The sequence below is a fragment of the Crinia signifera genome, chromosome 9, assembly GCF_055691185.1.
Source record: "Crinia signifera chromosome 9, ASM5569118v1, whole genome shotgun sequence".
Lineage (NCBI taxonomy): Eukaryota > Metazoa > Chordata > Amphibia > Anura > Myobatrachidae > Crinia > Crinia signifera.
Genome location: NC_139225.1, coordinates 131,621,663 through 131,637,776, shown reverse-complemented (window position 1 = coordinate 131,637,776; position 16,114 = coordinate 131,621,663). Strand labels below are relative to the sequence as shown.

Below are 16,114 nucleotides of genomic sequence, written 5' to 3'. Positions count from 1 at the left end.
TATACGGCACACATGCGGGCACCCCAGGACTGATACAGGACACATGGGGGCACCCATGGAATTATATGGCACACATGCGGGCACCCCTGGACTGATACAGGACACAAGGGGGCAGCCATAGAATTATACGGCACACATGCGGGCACCCCTGGACTGATACAGCACACATGTGGGCACCCCTGGACAAATACAGCACACATGTGGGCACCACTGGATGGATACAGTACACATGCGGGCACCCCTGGACTGATACAGCACAAATGTGGGCACCCCTGGACAAATACAGCACACATGTGGGCACCCCTGGATGGATACCGTACAAATGTGGGCACCCTGGACTGATGCAGCACACATGCGGGCACCCTGGACTTATACTGTGCACTGGCAGCAGTCATTTAATTTTTTTTTTTTTTTGCTGAATTAAAATAATGTAGCCCCCTCTGTAGCACTAGCAGCAGCCCCCTATGCATAAATCATCCCCCCAGCATGTCATCCCCCCCACTCCGCTCAGCAGACAGCATGGACACATCCGTGCTGTCTGAAATCACCAGCCTGTTTGAAAATGGCGCAGACCGCCGGGAACTATATATCCCCAGGTCTCGCGAGAATCCGACAGCAGGAAGATGACGTTCTGCCTCGTTTTGAACACAGAAAAATGGCGGCGACCATCGAACTCCCTGGATCCGGCCTCGGATCAGGTAAGTTCGTGGGGGTTCGGATCTCTAGGATCCGAACCCGCTCATCTCTAAAACACACACAGGTTGAGTATCCCTTATCCAAAATGCTCGGGAACAGGAGAATTTGGATAATGGATTATCCGTATTTCAGAATATTTTTATATTGCAATGATGTATCTCGAGGTATCTTGCATTTATGTTGTATAAACCCATCAACCACATGAAATAAACACAAATATATTTTATTTTTGTTTAAAACCAGATTTCAAAACATGAAACAAAGTTTGTGTACAATATCAGGCAATAAATTTGAATGCCAAGCTATCATTGTCTTGCAGATATTTAGTGCCAGTTACAAATCATTCCCTCAGTAGTGGCAGTTACATATCATGTCCCCAGTAGTGCCAGTTACAGATGTCCCCAGTAGTTCCAGATACAGATGTCCCCAGTAGTGCCAGTTACGTTACAGATGTCCCCAGTTGTGCCAGATACAGATGTCCTCAGTAGTGGCAGTTACATATAATCAGGTCTGACGAGAGGGGGGGGGGGGGTGGCGGGTACTAATTACCCTGGCCCAGGCTTGCTGAAGGGGCCCTGGCTGACCCCCCCTTCACCCTTCATCCCTCCCGGGCAGCAGTACAAACCATGTACCTGAATGTAGGTAGCTGAAAACACCCTGTGGCACCATGTAAAGGATGATGATAATAATAATAATAGTACTGTATAATGTTGTTACAGCATCCTAACATAATTATAATGTAAAAAAAAAAAAATCAAAAACATTTTGGTTTTATAAATGCTTTAGTTTTGCATTGAAGGGATGTTAATAATCAATGGTAAGTTTAAGTTTCTTTGATGATGTCGATGTTTGGGCATTGTCTCTTAGAGATGGGAGGCAACGCCGAGTTCACTGCCTAACAGAGGAGAGGTTTTCCATCCTCAATGGAAAAATAGTGGAGACAGTTGAAAATGATCTCCACATCTTCCACTATGTATTTCGGGGTGCACTCTCTCAGAATCTTTAGTATGGTCTGTCTGTCAATGCTACATACAAGTTCCCTGGTGTCTTTGTTCATTAATCCATACTCCTTCGCCAGGTGCTCTGATAAGAAGGGGTGGACGTGCTTGTCGTAGCCTATCTTTTTCAGACGACTTATTGTTTCATGATACCGCTGAGTCAGCTCGGCCCTTAATTTTTCATCCACTTGGTTGGTTAAAGGGTAGGTAGTCACCTGTGTGGAAGGGGTAAGGAGAGCAATAACAGCGTTGCAATTAATTATTACATGTCTGTATATTCCAAAGTACAAAAAAAAACTGGTTACACTTACAAAACTATTATGTCACATTCTTTTTAGAGTGTGTGTATGTGTGTGTGTGTTTATGTGTATGGGGGGCATACTGCAATGTTAATGTTTTGGGAAAAATGATCACACACACTAACATTGAAGGCCAGATTTTACAAGTATTTCTTATGGAGACACTCGATATGAAAAAGGCCTATCTCTGAAAAGCAGTAATTGAGCGACACTTTAAGGCCTTCCAAGAAGGAAAATAATATCCACTGGGGAAATTGTGAGGCCCGGGACTGATTTATAGTCTGGGCCCCCCTCCCCTCACTTACCACCCACCCCACCTCACTTACCGCCCAGCTCTGCTTGAGGGTGAGCAGAGCGGAGGGCAGGCTCCCCCACCACCCATTCCAATGTGCTGCCTGCACTGAACGATGCCCGCTCCTACCAGAGCGCAGGCTTCTTTACCTCTGGATGTTGGTGGCCATTTTAAATATGGCGCCAACTTGTATGCCAATCTGGGCTTACATCCCAGCAGCCAATCAGAGCGGCTGCCCGTACGCGACCTCTGATTGGCTCGCCAGCCGCTGCCACACTTTAAATCACACTACAAATCCCAGCATGCCTTGCCACAGTTTTAACACTCCTTTATAGAAAAACTGTGGCAAGGCATGCTGGGATTTGTAGTTTCACAACATCTGGAGGGCCACAGTTTGAAGACCCATGGTCTGGAGGGTCGGCTGTGCAGGCAGCACAGCGGAGGCAGTCGGGGTTGGGAGGTGCGGTGGGCAGATGGAACGGCCAGGACCCTTTACTCTCCCTCTTTTTTGTCTTTCCTCCCTTATTTAAAACTCTTTCTTTACCTGGAGAATTTTTTCTTCTATGTTGGAAACAAAGAAACCATAATGACGATACCTCTCCTGGAAAATGCCCGACAGGATCCTGTGGTCAAGTTGGAAAGAAATCTCCCCAATTAGTGATTGCCAGCATTGGGTATCCTTTGCATCTGAATGTGATAAAAGATCAAATTAACTAAAGTTTCACCCATTCCCTATCCACCAATCCATCCACCATCATTTCTCTGACAAATTACTTCAGTTATGAGCACCAAAATGTTATAGCACTTCAATTTAAATTAAAGTGTATTGCCAATCTATTGTACACACACAAGTAGCTGGTCAGGAATAAACACAGGGTGAAAGAGGAATCTAAAGTTCTGGTCATGGAAGACTGAATACAGGAGAACTATAGGGAGCCTGATGAGGCATAAAGGGCCTTATTCTAGTTCACTCTTTCTGACAAAATCCTTCTTAGATGGACAAAACCATGTGCACTGAAGGGGGGCAGATGTAAAATGTGCAGAGAGAATTAGATTTGGTGAGTTATTTTTTTTCCGTGCAGGTTAAATACTGACTGCTTTATTTTTACACTGCAATATAGATCTCACTTTGAAGTTAAACCCCACCCAAATCTAACTCTCTCTGCACAAGTAACATCTGCCCCACCTGCAGTGCACATGGTTTTGTCCATCTAAAAAGGAATTTGTCAGAAAGAGTGAACTAGAATAAGGCCCAAAGTGAGGTAGATTGGGATGTAGAACAGAGAAAAGGCAGTAGCAACTACCTGGATATCAGCATCAAATAAGCAGAAGAAGAAACATAACTTCAACTGGGTGAAAATGGAAGATAATACTATGGAATATGTGTCAAATGGGTATCCCATATCTATTAGCTGTGCATGTTGTATTCACAAACAAAATACAGTAATCCAGCGGTGGCTGGACTTTTGTAACCTGGGATCTACTTTTTGTACACTTACTGGTGATCAACCGGCATCTCCCCATGTGCAAAAAATATTACCTTCACAGTGGAATACACCCCTTACACTTTATACCACATGGAATAGGCCTAAATTCACATTATGCCACACAGTAAGAGCCAAAAATCACATTAGAACACACAGAGTAAGTCAAATTAGGGCACACGTTTTGAGCCAAATTGCACATTAGGACACAGGTTTTGAGCCAAAATTCACCTGAATTTTAAAATTGTATGACATTGTATATGGCATACAATGCCCTACAATGCGATGCGATGCAATTAAACATTGTATAAGCACCCTAATGGGTGCTTACAATGTTAAATGCACCCCCACGCCACCCCCCTACTATAAACGTGAACCCGAAGCGTGGCGAGCGGCGGCCGTACGCGTCCTCCGACCTTTTCATACCCCCACTATACACATCGACGTGGAGTTGAGAATAGAAAGTGTGGCGAGCGCAGCGAGCCACCGAGCCCAAAGCATGGCGAGCGCAGCGAGCCCCGTGAGGGGATGCGGATACCTCTGAATCCCGCGAAGGGACGCGGATACCTATGAAGGTATCCACGTCCCCTCGCGGGGCTCGCCACGCTTCAGGCTCGGTGGTGAGCGCAGCGAGCCACACTTTCTATTCTCAACTCCACGCCGACATGGATAGTGGGGGTATGAAAAGGTCGGAGGACGCGTACCGCCGCCCCTCACGGGCTCGCTGTGCTCGCCACGCTTCGGGTTCACGTTTATAGTGGGGGGTGGCGTGGGGGTGCATTTAACATTGTAAGCACCCATTGGGGTGCTTAAAAGCACCCTTTAGGGTGCTTATACAATGTTTAATCGCATAGGGGGCAAAAATCGCGTCGCATCGCATGCCATCGGGTGCATGGCATGCGATGCAATAAAAACATGGACATCGGGGGCGCCGCCAAAATACACAAGTACCTTACATTATACCACACGGAATGAGACAAAGTTCTGCTATGCGGGGGAGGGGGAAGGGGATTTTTTCACAAGTATAAGTTCATCCCAGTTGCTGCCAGTTATGGAGTTTTGTGCCCCCTTAAAAGAGAATAAAAATGATATATAAGACTAGAGCAAAAGGCGGCACTCACCAGACAAAATCTAATCTCGTACCTGAATCGTGGATTCCGGGAGGGCACCTCAGCAAGTGAACTTCTTAAATATGAGTGCCGGATTATCTGCATTCTATCTATCTATCTATCTATCTATCTATCTATCTATCTATCTTTCGTGCAGATAAACCCATTGGGGGAATAACTCCAGGACTTCATGAATCAGTTGAAAATCTTAATGCAACGTTTCGGGGTGCACGCCCTTCTGCCACGCTTGCGGCTGTATCCCTCATAGGTTACTATTATGCACCAAATGGGTCCATTCTGAGATGGTGGTAGTCCATTGTAGCCTATGGGCTACTGACCGCACTAGCACTCATCCCTCATGTGCAGACCCCCAACATCCGATGAAGCAGATCGCAGTATCTGGTTCCTTTCGGAGTCCCTGCATCTGCAGGTTAATACATTGAAAGTAAGGATCGCATATTGCAATGCGATCCTGGGCAGTAAATGCTGCCCAGATCGCATTGCAAATGCGGTCCAATAATAAATGGGCCCCTTTATCTCTTACCGGTATCATTGCAGTCAGTGGGACTGTCGTGTTTTCCTTCAGGTGACAAACTGTGTACATAGTTTTCTAGTTTCTTCACTGTGTATCGAAGGTCGGCATTCTCTTGCATCAGTCCAACCATTTTTCGGAGCTCTCCGATCTCTACCAGCAGATGGAAAATTTTGCTCTCCATGTTTTGATTCTTGCTCCTTAGGTTTTCTCTCCAACTTGTCTCTCCACTGGGAAATGTTGCTGCTGCTGCTTCCTCGGCTGAAGCCTAGAAACTGCCACCAACAGCAACCAACTGCCTACAGATGGTCAGACTTGTGTGTGAACATCCTGTGCTGGGACATATGATCAGGGTCGTCGAGAGGGGTGGGGTGCTATTTACCTGGGCCCGGGTCTGATGGTGGCGCCCAGGTATGAAGAGGGGCCCCTGGACCCACGCCCCCCTCCCCTGCTGCAGGGTGCCGGGAAGTGGGAGTAAAGGATAGGCTTCTGCTGCAGCCCAGGCCCATGTGCTGAGCAGGGGAGAGAAGCAGCTGCAGCACCAGCTTGTCTTCTCTCTCCCAGAGCGGGTGATTAGTTGATTATGTTTACTTATTAAGAAAGATAAAAAAAAAATGGATTTAAGTATTTGTTTTTTTAAGTATGTTTATTTAAAAAGTTAGACAATTAAAAACACTTAGAATATGGTTAGAAACATTAATGACTATTAAAAGCAAATAGTTCATCATTAATCTAATCAACAATATGAAAATACAATGGAAAACATGTAGAAACTATACAGACAATACAGAATATTAAAAAGGAAATGAACCTCAGAATGAGAAGAATAATCAGCATAATGGTATATAAAAATGGTCTGTATATAGCCACTATGCCCCTTATATGAAATTATGGGTACTCTTTACCTAGCACGGCGCCCATCGCGGGCATTGAATGCACTTAAAAATCGGGTGCGACGCGACCGACGCGATGCCCGCGATTTCCCATAGGGAACAATGTTAAATTTCTCAATTGACCCGATTTTTCTGTTCAATGCCTCAATTGACCCGATTTTTCCATAGGAAACAATGTTAAATGGCCCACAGAGGCCAAATAGGCACCCTAAAGTGTGAAATGGCCCCCACAATTGTTAACGCCACCCCACGATCAACGTGAACCCGAAGCGTGGCGAGCGCAGCGAGCCCGAGAGGGGCGGCGGTACGCGTCCTACGACCTTTTCAAACCCCCACTATCCACATCGGCGTGGAGTTGAGAATAGAATAGTGTGGCGAGTGCAGCGAGCCACCGAGCCCGAAGCGTGGCGAGCGGACGCGGATACCTGTGAAGCCCGCGAAGGGACGCGTTTACGTGTGAAGGTATCCGCGTCCCCTCGCGGCGCTCACTGCGCTCGCCACGCTTCGGGCTCGGTAGCTCGCTGCGCTCGCCACACTATTCTATTCTCAACTCCACGCCGACGTGGATAGTGGGGGTATGAAAAGGTCGTAGGACGCGTACCGCCGCCCCTCCCGGGCTCGCTGCGCTCGCCACGCTTTGGGTTGACGTTGATCGTGGGGTGGCGTTAACAATTGTGGGGGCCATTTCACACTTCAGGGTGGCTATTTGGCCTCTGTGGGCCATTTAACATTGTTTCCTATGGAAAAATCGGGTCCATTGAGGCATTGAACAGTAAAATCGGGTCAATTGAGAAATTTAACATTGATCCCTATGGGAAATCGCGGGCATCCTCGCGTCGCACCCGATTTTTAGTGCATTCAATGGCCGCGATGCCCGCGATTTTTTTACCTGCGATGCCCACGATCAAAATCGTGGGCGCCGTGCTAGGTAAAGAGTACCAAATTATGTTTATTTACATATTTATGTTTTACTTATTAAAACAATTTGATCCTATTGGACGTGTTGTGTATTCCAAGGATGGAGCGCATATTCACTTCCAGTTTTTGCAGTACATGATTTTATCAATTTTTTCCTACATACAGAAATTACACGTGTATTGGAAAGTCCCTTTATGAATATTGATATATTATTTATTCTAAAAGTTGTTCAGATGTACCATATAAGGAAACTAGACCGATATGGAAAATTGACCTATACCGCCCCCAACAGGAAGGGAAAATCTTATAAATATATAAATATGTGCACATTGTACTAACCTCCACACACCCTGAGGTAGACCAATTAGGTTGTTGGAGGTACCTGGTACCTGGTTATCTGGACTTAACATCAGGATGGTCTGGAGGCCTATATGGAGGAGTACCCAGGTTTTACATCTAACCTCTATACGCCGACAAACAAGCCTTTTTATTAAAAAGGCCAGATACGGTACCAGATATGGTATCTTAGAGGTGCACTTTCTGATGAGTAGTGAACACACCAAAAAGGAACGTTATCGTACATTTAGGTCTGGACGTTTTGAAATTGAATATACCTTAATAGGAAGCAAGGGTTCCATCTATTCATTGTTAAAAAATGCTAATAAATGTATGGATTTGTCAGGGGGGGGGGGGGTATCAGGGAGGTGTTACATTTCTAGTTATGCCACTGCCCAGTTCTCTGTGCAAGTCCTTTAATTCTCTTATGACACTGCAGCCTGCAGTCTGACCCCAAACTTAATCTCTGTGACTGAACAGATGGATTGGTAAATAAACTCTTACATTTACTTTGAACTTGGTGAGTGCCCTTAATTGGACCAATATTGGCCATATGAACTGTTATAAGATCAACCACTTGTAATATAATAATAAAGTAGTTTGTCTGTGTAAAAAAACAGCTACTGTAGAACATGAAAAATAAAAGACATTTTAATCATGGAAGGAATAAAATCATAATCATAGATCAGCCTAGCTATAGACAAAAAAGCTGCATACAAACTGACCCTAGTAGAGCCGTATTTAAACCTCATGGGTCCCTGGGCAAGATACCAGATTACCCCCCCCCCCCCCCCCCCTCAAATAATTCACAGCACCAAATATTTGTTCCTGATTCATACATAAAGGTGAGCACACATTTCCTGGACACCAAGGCAACGCCGTAACTACACATATTGGTGGCATTTGTACGTAAGAGCATTACATCCCGCTCTCCATATCCTGAATAGAAACGGCAAACTAAAGGGCGTGCTCTCTACCACCCCCCACCCCCCCCCATACTGGGAAGAGATATGTCTACAAAAATACTATCTACAAATTATTCCACATGCCGTAGTATTGCCTATCATGACCCATTATGCTACATAACAAAGAAGTGCCCATTATGACCTATTATGCGACACAGTAATGCCCATTGTAACATTATGCCACACTTAGTAATGCCCATTTTTTTATATATATATATATATATATATATATATATATATATGATGCTAGTCAAACTCTGACATTATTTTAAAGGGGCAATCATTTGCAAGGCATGTTTTGCCTTGTAAGTGATTGCTTCTTTAAAAAAGTATCCAAGTTTGACTAGCATCCAGCATGGTTGCTGAACTCTGGAGTCATCACATCCAGCCCATTATGCCACACACAGTAATACCCATTATGATATATGCCACACACAGTAATGCCCAAGAAGAAATATTAAACAGTACAACTGTGTCACTCGCCAGTAAAGGAGGCTTTTCTGGTGGTCTCAGGGACTTGTTTCTGAATACTGTGACCACTGGCTCAACTGTGTTTCTCCATTGACAGCTTGCCACCAGGTGCTGACATCATGCCAGTGTGTTCCTCACAATTTCAACCTCTAGCGGCTGCATTCTTGCTGGAGGCTCTTAGAATGCTTTTAGCACATGGAGCATCTGATGCTGCCTGCTCATACCACTGCATCACCAAATATATATGGCTGTACGATATGACGTCATAACGCAGCCATGTCTTTCAGAAACCCCACCCACTACTCTGTGACTAGACTGGCCCATTTGGCCATTTGCCCTTCTGACTTGCACTCGATCCTTGAATAAAGAAAAATATTAATAAAAAATGCAACACACCTTTAGCTCCTCTGATGCTGGGTGGTGCTGCACTGCCACTGAGTTCGGCAGACTCCTCAATGTCTTCTGGGTAGTGCTGCAGTGGTGGCCCACTGGGTCTTGCTGCTGCTCTGTTGGGGCTGGCTGGGCAAATAGACGGGCGACAGACAATTCTCAGTGCAGATCGAGAGTGCGGGAGAGTTGCCCTCATGATGTCATGGAGCCAGGGACAGACTGGGCCTCTGAAATGGCCCTTGCTTTTTGCATGTGCACACTGAAGTTGCACACGTGCACATGCTGGGCATGCACACGCACACACCAGGCATGCGTGTGCTGCTGATCCTGGCTTGCAGGAGTGAGGGGCATGGCCGCATGTTATGCCCCATCTCACCTGGACCCGATCAGTGTGCAGAGGGAGCAACTAGACACGGCGGGGCGTTGTCTCAGGTAGAATAGAATAGAATCAACTTTATTGGCCATGTATGCTTGCGCACACTAGGAATTTTTTGTGGATTTACAGTGCAGCATCAAGCAGGGATGAAGGGGGGGGGGGGAAGGGGAATGTAATATACATTTCATTAAGACATTACATGTGGGGAACACATGCCCACCGAGTTGCACAGCGCCTAGGCAGCCATCAGCGGCGCCACTGGTCACTGCTACAGCCAGGTAGGTAACATTAAGCAGAGACAGTACAGTTATCACACAGGGAACACATACCCACCAAGCTGAACAGTGCCTAGGCAGCCATCAGCGGCGCCACTGGTCGCCGAAACCGCCAGGTAGGTAACAATACAAGCAGACAGTACAGTTATCACACAGGGAATATATTTGACTGAGCTGCACAGCTCCAAGGCAGCCATCAGCGGCGCCATCTTGATCATGCTGCTCAAAGGCAGCAGTAAAAATAATATTTGTATTTATGAACCACTTTTCTTCCAAAGCTGACACACCCTGCCAGCTTGTTGCTGGCAGGGTGTGCAATCAGTGAAGGAACAGCATACAGGCTTTGCATACAGTGGGGGTAGAGGTATATGATGAAGATAGAAAGAAACAGTAAAACAAAGAGTAATACATAGCTTTCCTCAGCTCAGAGGCGGAGACAGATAGTAATTTGGGAAAAGCAAAATAAAATGTGGCAGTGTTTCGGTTTATGTCCAAATCCAGTCCAAACTCCAGTTCTAACTCATTGCTTGCTTTAGACGACTTGCTTCAGATGATGATGCCAGGCAAGCCTTGGCCAGGCTTCTCCAAATTTCCCATTTTAAAGGAAAGTTAGGAAGCTGGTACAGGGGGAGGGGTTGGTGTTTGCACACATTGCTCAGCTTATCTGATTAAAGGTGGGGGATGTTGTAGGCTCCCAGTAGCAAAACACATTTCCATTGCAGACTGTTCTTTTAAATGAAAAGCATCAGGTTTTGTAAAATGGCATTCATGTACCTGTACAGAGGAGATGAGAGATGGTTTGAAAACTTCATTCCAGTTCTAACTCATTGCTTGCTTTAGACGACTTGCTTCAGATGATGATGCCAGGCAAGCCTTGGCCAGGCTTCTCCAAATTTCCCATTTTAAAGGAAAGTTAGGTCAGCTGGTACAGAGGGAGGGGTTGGTGTTTGCACACATTGCTCAGCTTATCTGATTAAAGGTGGGGGATGTTGTAGGCTCCCAGTAGCAAAACACATTTCCATTGCAGACTGTTCTTTTAAATGAAAAGCATCAGGTTTTGTAAAATGGCATTCATGTACCTGTACCTGCCAAGGCTTGCCTGGCATCATCATCTGAAGCAAGTCGTCTAAAGCAAGCAATGAGTTAGAACTGGAGTTTGGACTGGATTTGGACATAAACCGAAACACTGCCACATTTTATTTTGCTTTTCGCAAATTACTATCTGTCTCCGCCTCTGAGCTGAGGAAGATGTTCGCACCTTACTGAGCAAACCTGAATCATGCCCAATATTTCCTCGTTATACAGCTGATGAGATACTGTAGTCTGTAATTGTCCTCTAAGATATGACAGATATCAGTAATATCTGAGGTCATGGGTTCGAATCCCAACATGGCATACTCTCCCCGTACTTGCCTGGTTTTTTATCCCCCAATCCAAAAATATACTGGTAGGCTAATTGGCTCCCAACAAATTAACCCTCGAATGTCTGTGTGTACATGTGGTATGGAATATAGATTGTAAGCTCCACTGGGGCAGGGACTGATGTGAATTTTGTAATATTCTCTGCACAGCGCTGCGGAATATTGGTACAGATAATAAAGTATTCACCACAGTGCGCAAATATAAGCTGCTAGGTAGGACTAATTCTAGGGATTTTCTTCTAGACCCCAAACAATAAACAATCGAATACAAAGGTGAATTAATCCTTCAACCAGCGCTCATTGCTGAGGAGTGAATTGTCAGCATCAGTGTGGAGGCTGAGAAGCGCTTCAGGGGAGAGTTAAAAAGGGAAGTAATTTCCTCATTATTCTATGAGCGCTGGTTGAAGGATTAATTTACCTTTGTATTCGAGCGCTGCGGAATATGTGTGCGCTATATAAGAAACTGTTAATAAAAAAATACTGTATATTGTTATATTACCCCAGGGAAAAGGATGTGCTTTGGAAAGGCTTTGGCCCCATTGGAGCTTTTTATTTTTCTTGTTACTATTCTGCAAAAGTTTAATCTAATGTCTCACATTGTACCGGAGGAACTGGACATCGCGCCGAATATATGTGGACTGGGAAAGGATCTCTTTCATCCCTCGTTAACTGTTAATATGTTTTCATGTTCTTCACATCTAATATGTTGATTTTGAAATCCGCCTCATATTCAGGTTATATTATTTTAAAGTTATCAAAATCACATCTAAATTACAGGTTAAAATATTTTTTTTTTATATAGTTATAATACTCTAACAATTGTTCATAAAAGGGTATTCGTAGTTTTGGTTAGCAATTTGGGGGAAGAAAGAGCATTTTAGAATGGTAAAGTTAAAACCCCAAAATGGAAACTTAAATATTAAAATAAATGCAAAATAATGCAACTTTGGAATCCATCAAAAATATTATTAGGCACTGTCTATATGAAAAAAAAAACAAAAAAAAAAAACAATGCATGGCTACTATTGACCATAGTTATTCTAAATTTTAAGGAGAGGAAAAAGCATAGTTGCCATCCAACACAAAATATCAAAATATTTTTTACATTTCAAATTGAGGGGCGAAATGTAATAGGGTGCGAGTTTTTTAAGACCATGGGCCAGATGCACACAGCTTCAAAAGTGATAAAATGGAGAGTGATAAGCAGCTAGCCAATCAGCTCCTACCTGCCATGTCACAGACCACGTTTGAAAAATGTCAGGCAGGAGCTGATTGGCTGGCTGTTTATCTCTCTCCATTTTGTCACTTTTGAAGTTTAGTGCATCAAGCCCAAAGTCAGAATTCGCATATGATTTTTGGTCACGGAAATGTGAACATTTTTACACTGGGTAATGTGTGATTTTTGGTTATAATTTAAATAAATAAAAAACAGCATGGGGTTCAGCATTGAATTCAGCATGCGGTTCATCACAAACAGCATTGTGATCCAAACTAGCCCTGGACTCGTTGAGCAGGTCCTGGTTCCAAAAATATGGGAGACAAAAAGCGTAGGGGTCCCCCGTATTTCTGAAACCAGCCACACTGACAGCTGAGTGAGCAGGCTCTATTACATTGCTGGGCAATAAGCGTCCCTCCAGCTGTTGATGAACTACATATCCCAGCATGCCTTACATCAGTTTAAGCATGGCCAAATAGCAAAACTAAGGCAAAGCATGCTGGGATGTGTAGTTCATCAACAGCTGGAGGGCTGCATTTTGCACAGCTCTACTCTACTATATTATAGCGGAGCCGATGAGCCTGTGACCAGGGCCGGTGCAAGGCACCGGAGCGCCCCAGGCGAGTCGGGGTGGGGGCGCCCCGGTGCCGGGTGGGTACCTGTGTAAAAAAATTGCTGCCCCGGCGTCCCTGCAGTGCTGGGGCGGTCAGGGGTGTCCGTGCCGTAGGGGTACCTGCGGCGCCGTCATGTGTATAAAGCTGGCTGCGGCCGGCGGGGTCCCTGTAGTGAATAGCAAATAACTAGCGCTTCCCGTGCCGCCGCGCGCATAGCGCTAGTTATTTGCTATTCACTACAGGGACCCCGCCGGCCGCAGCCAGCTTTATACACATGACGGCGCCGCAGGTACCCCTACGGCACGGACACCTCTGACGCTCCAGCAGCACTGCAGGGACGCCGGGCAGCAATTGTTTTACACAGTTCGCTGGGGGTGAGGGGCGAACTGCCGCCCTCCAGGTGCCGGCGCCCTAGGAAAATGCCTAGAGCTGCCTAGTGGTGGCGCCGGCCCTGCCTGTGACAGCGGGGCAGGTGGCATTAAGGAGCTCGCTAGGCAGCGAACCAACCTGAATCACCCCCATACTGTAGTTTACGCTAAGCTGAAAGAAATTACTTGTTATACACATCTCAGTTTGTTCAGGTCTTTATCATTTAAGTATGATTCATGGTGACAGGTGAGATTCATAATTATACTTGAATAAATCAGAGATTGCAACATAAACATGAATTAATTTAAACACAGTGCTGACAAGTAGGTGTTGACCAGCCAAATTGCTACTTGGCAAAGGAAAAACATTTTCGTAATTTCTTAATCTTCACAAAATGTTCAAAACACTATTATAATGCGGCGTTCCCACTGCCAAACCTGCTCTGACCCTGGTTTTATTAACGTTTCTTTAACCGGGTCAGAGCAAGTTTAACCCCATTCACACTGCATGTTGTAAACGGTATATTACTGGTTAATATAACACGTAATTCACCAAATAAAAGCAAAGGGACCTCGCTGCCGGGCATTAAAGCTGCAACGCCGGCAGTAGGCAGAGCCGGTTCAGGGGGTCACCCGGGGGCGGCAGCCACAGATGTCGGTAAAGCACAAGGGCCCCCCCACACACACACACAGCCAGCACCTAGTAACACCACCTCCCTCCTCTGGTACCTGGCTGCGGATCCGGGCAGCGTGGTAGGCAGCAGGCGCGTGCATTTGAACGAGCCGCTCATTACATATGCGCATATGTAATGAGCATCTCCTGATCATTAAATATTCACTGTGCTGATAACCAGCTCAGTGCTAACTGCTGCCTGAGTCCTATATACTGGTTCAGAGCCATTCACACTGCATAAAAAACATCTCTGAACCGTGTAGGACTCTGCTTTTTACCCGTTTGCAAATACCGGTTATTTGTAATCAGTAAATGCAGACTGGCGCTTTCACACTGCAGCTCTAACCGGTTAAGAAGGCTAAAAAAGAGCGGCAGTGTGAAAGGGGTATAAGTCACATATAAACATTTGTTATCTTGTAATTGCAGGTTTGTATAAACAAGACGCAAAACAAACTTATTACTCTTCAATAATACTAAATGCAATAATACTAAATGCTTGATATATTAATATAAATGACGCCTTTGGCGTGCTCAGCCCATGGCATTAGGGTGTGCACCGATGGGAAGAAAATTATAAACAGCAGTGGCCAACCTTGGCCATCTCACCAATACGGAGATGTTGCTGACACCTCACAGGCAGAACAAGAAACCCCTCACTGCAGCACACAAAGTTATAGCCAACAAGTAATGCAGTCCGGACCGGTTGCCACAGAAGAAGGGGAGCAGAGCCAGATTAAGGTCTAAATGGGCCTGGAACTGAAAATTATCAAGGGCCTATTATGCGCAATAATAGGGGTTGCGGCCAGCATCTAATAATGTGGGGGACGTTACCAGTGTTCTGGTTGGGTGGTCTGCTCATGGGTGTGTCTCTATTTGTGTAAATACTTTCAAATAATTATATATGCCTGGAAAACGCAGGGGGCTGGCATAAGAAAAATGCAGGGAGATATATTGGCGGGTGCACTCCAAAGGTGCACCCGCAGGACGCCGATGTCCTAAGATACTTGAGGGGTGAGGCGGCACTCCAGTCATAAAAAAATACTGAAAGCCGAAACTTGGTAGACAGTATGTCAGCACCTTTTATGTGGTAACCTAAGTTTACCACACCATATACCCCTTATACAAATCATGCAACACAATAGTAACCCCTTATACTGTACTTGCTTCTTACACATTATGCCACATGGAATGAGACAAAATTCACACCGATTGAGCAAAAATTCACGATATGCCACACAGATTAAGGCAAAATTCACATTTTGCCACATGGATTGAGCCAAAATACACACTATACCAGGCATGTCCTAACAGTGGCCCTCCAGCTGTTGTGAAACTACATGTCCCAGCATGCCTTGACATAGTTTTAGCATTCCCTAATTGCAAAACTGTGGCAATGCATGATGGGACTTGTAGTTTCACAGCTGGAGGGCCATAGTTTGGACATGCCTGCACTATACCAAACAGATTGAGCAATAATGCACAATATGCTTCATAAATAGGGGCATTGCGCGCCAAAGGCGCACATTAAAAATTTACACCATAATGCTCATTACATGTTAAGCCGCACACCATAATCTCCATTACGTATTATGCCAAACACCATAATGCCTATTAAAAATTATGCTACATAAGTGTTGAATACCTACATGCTCATTGCCAGGGGTTCCATGCTCATTGCCAAGGGGGAATACATGCTCGCGGTAACTGGGGGACAGTCGCCGCCAGGCAGAAATGACAGCCATTAACAGCCGGGCAGAGAACAGGGGGCTGCCCGGCTGTATTTAGAGC

General features: G+C 45.3%; 1 protein-coding gene across 1 annotated transcript; it reads right to left on the bottom strand.

Annotated features, from left to right (window-relative positions):
• Positions 1-1,459: 1,459 nt before the first annotated feature.
• Positions 1,460-5,912, bottom strand: LOC146036052 (speriolin-like). The gene is made up of 3 exons (XM_083159823.1): positions 5,423-5,912; positions 2,830-2,972; positions 1,460-1,909 (listed from the first exon to the last, which is right to left on the bottom strand). The coding sequence occupies exons 1-3, from the start codon at positions 5,592-5,594 to the stop codon at positions 1,592-1,594; spliced, it is 633 nt and encodes a 210-aa protein (XP_083015949.1). The 5' UTR covers positions 5,595-5,912; the 3' UTR covers positions 1,460-1,591.
• Between the last annotated feature and the right edge of the window lie 10,202 nt (positions 5,913-16,114).

What these genes read in the sequence shown, in the direction of transcription:
- LOC146036052 (XM_083159823.1), bottom strand. Translation starts at nt 5,594, where the DNA reads ATGGAGAGCAAAATTTTCCATCTGCTGGTAGAGATCGGAGAGCTCCGA. An exon ending in CACTGACTGCAATGATACCG is followed by an intron (nt 2,973 to 5,422) that starts GTAAGAGATAAA and finishes TATCACATTCAG; the next exon opens with ATGCAAAGGATACCCAATGC. An exon ending in TAGAAGAAAAAATTCTCCAG is followed by an intron (nt 1,910 to 2,829) that starts GTAAAGAAAGAG and finishes CCTTCCACACAG; the next exon opens with GTGACTACCTACCCTTTAAC.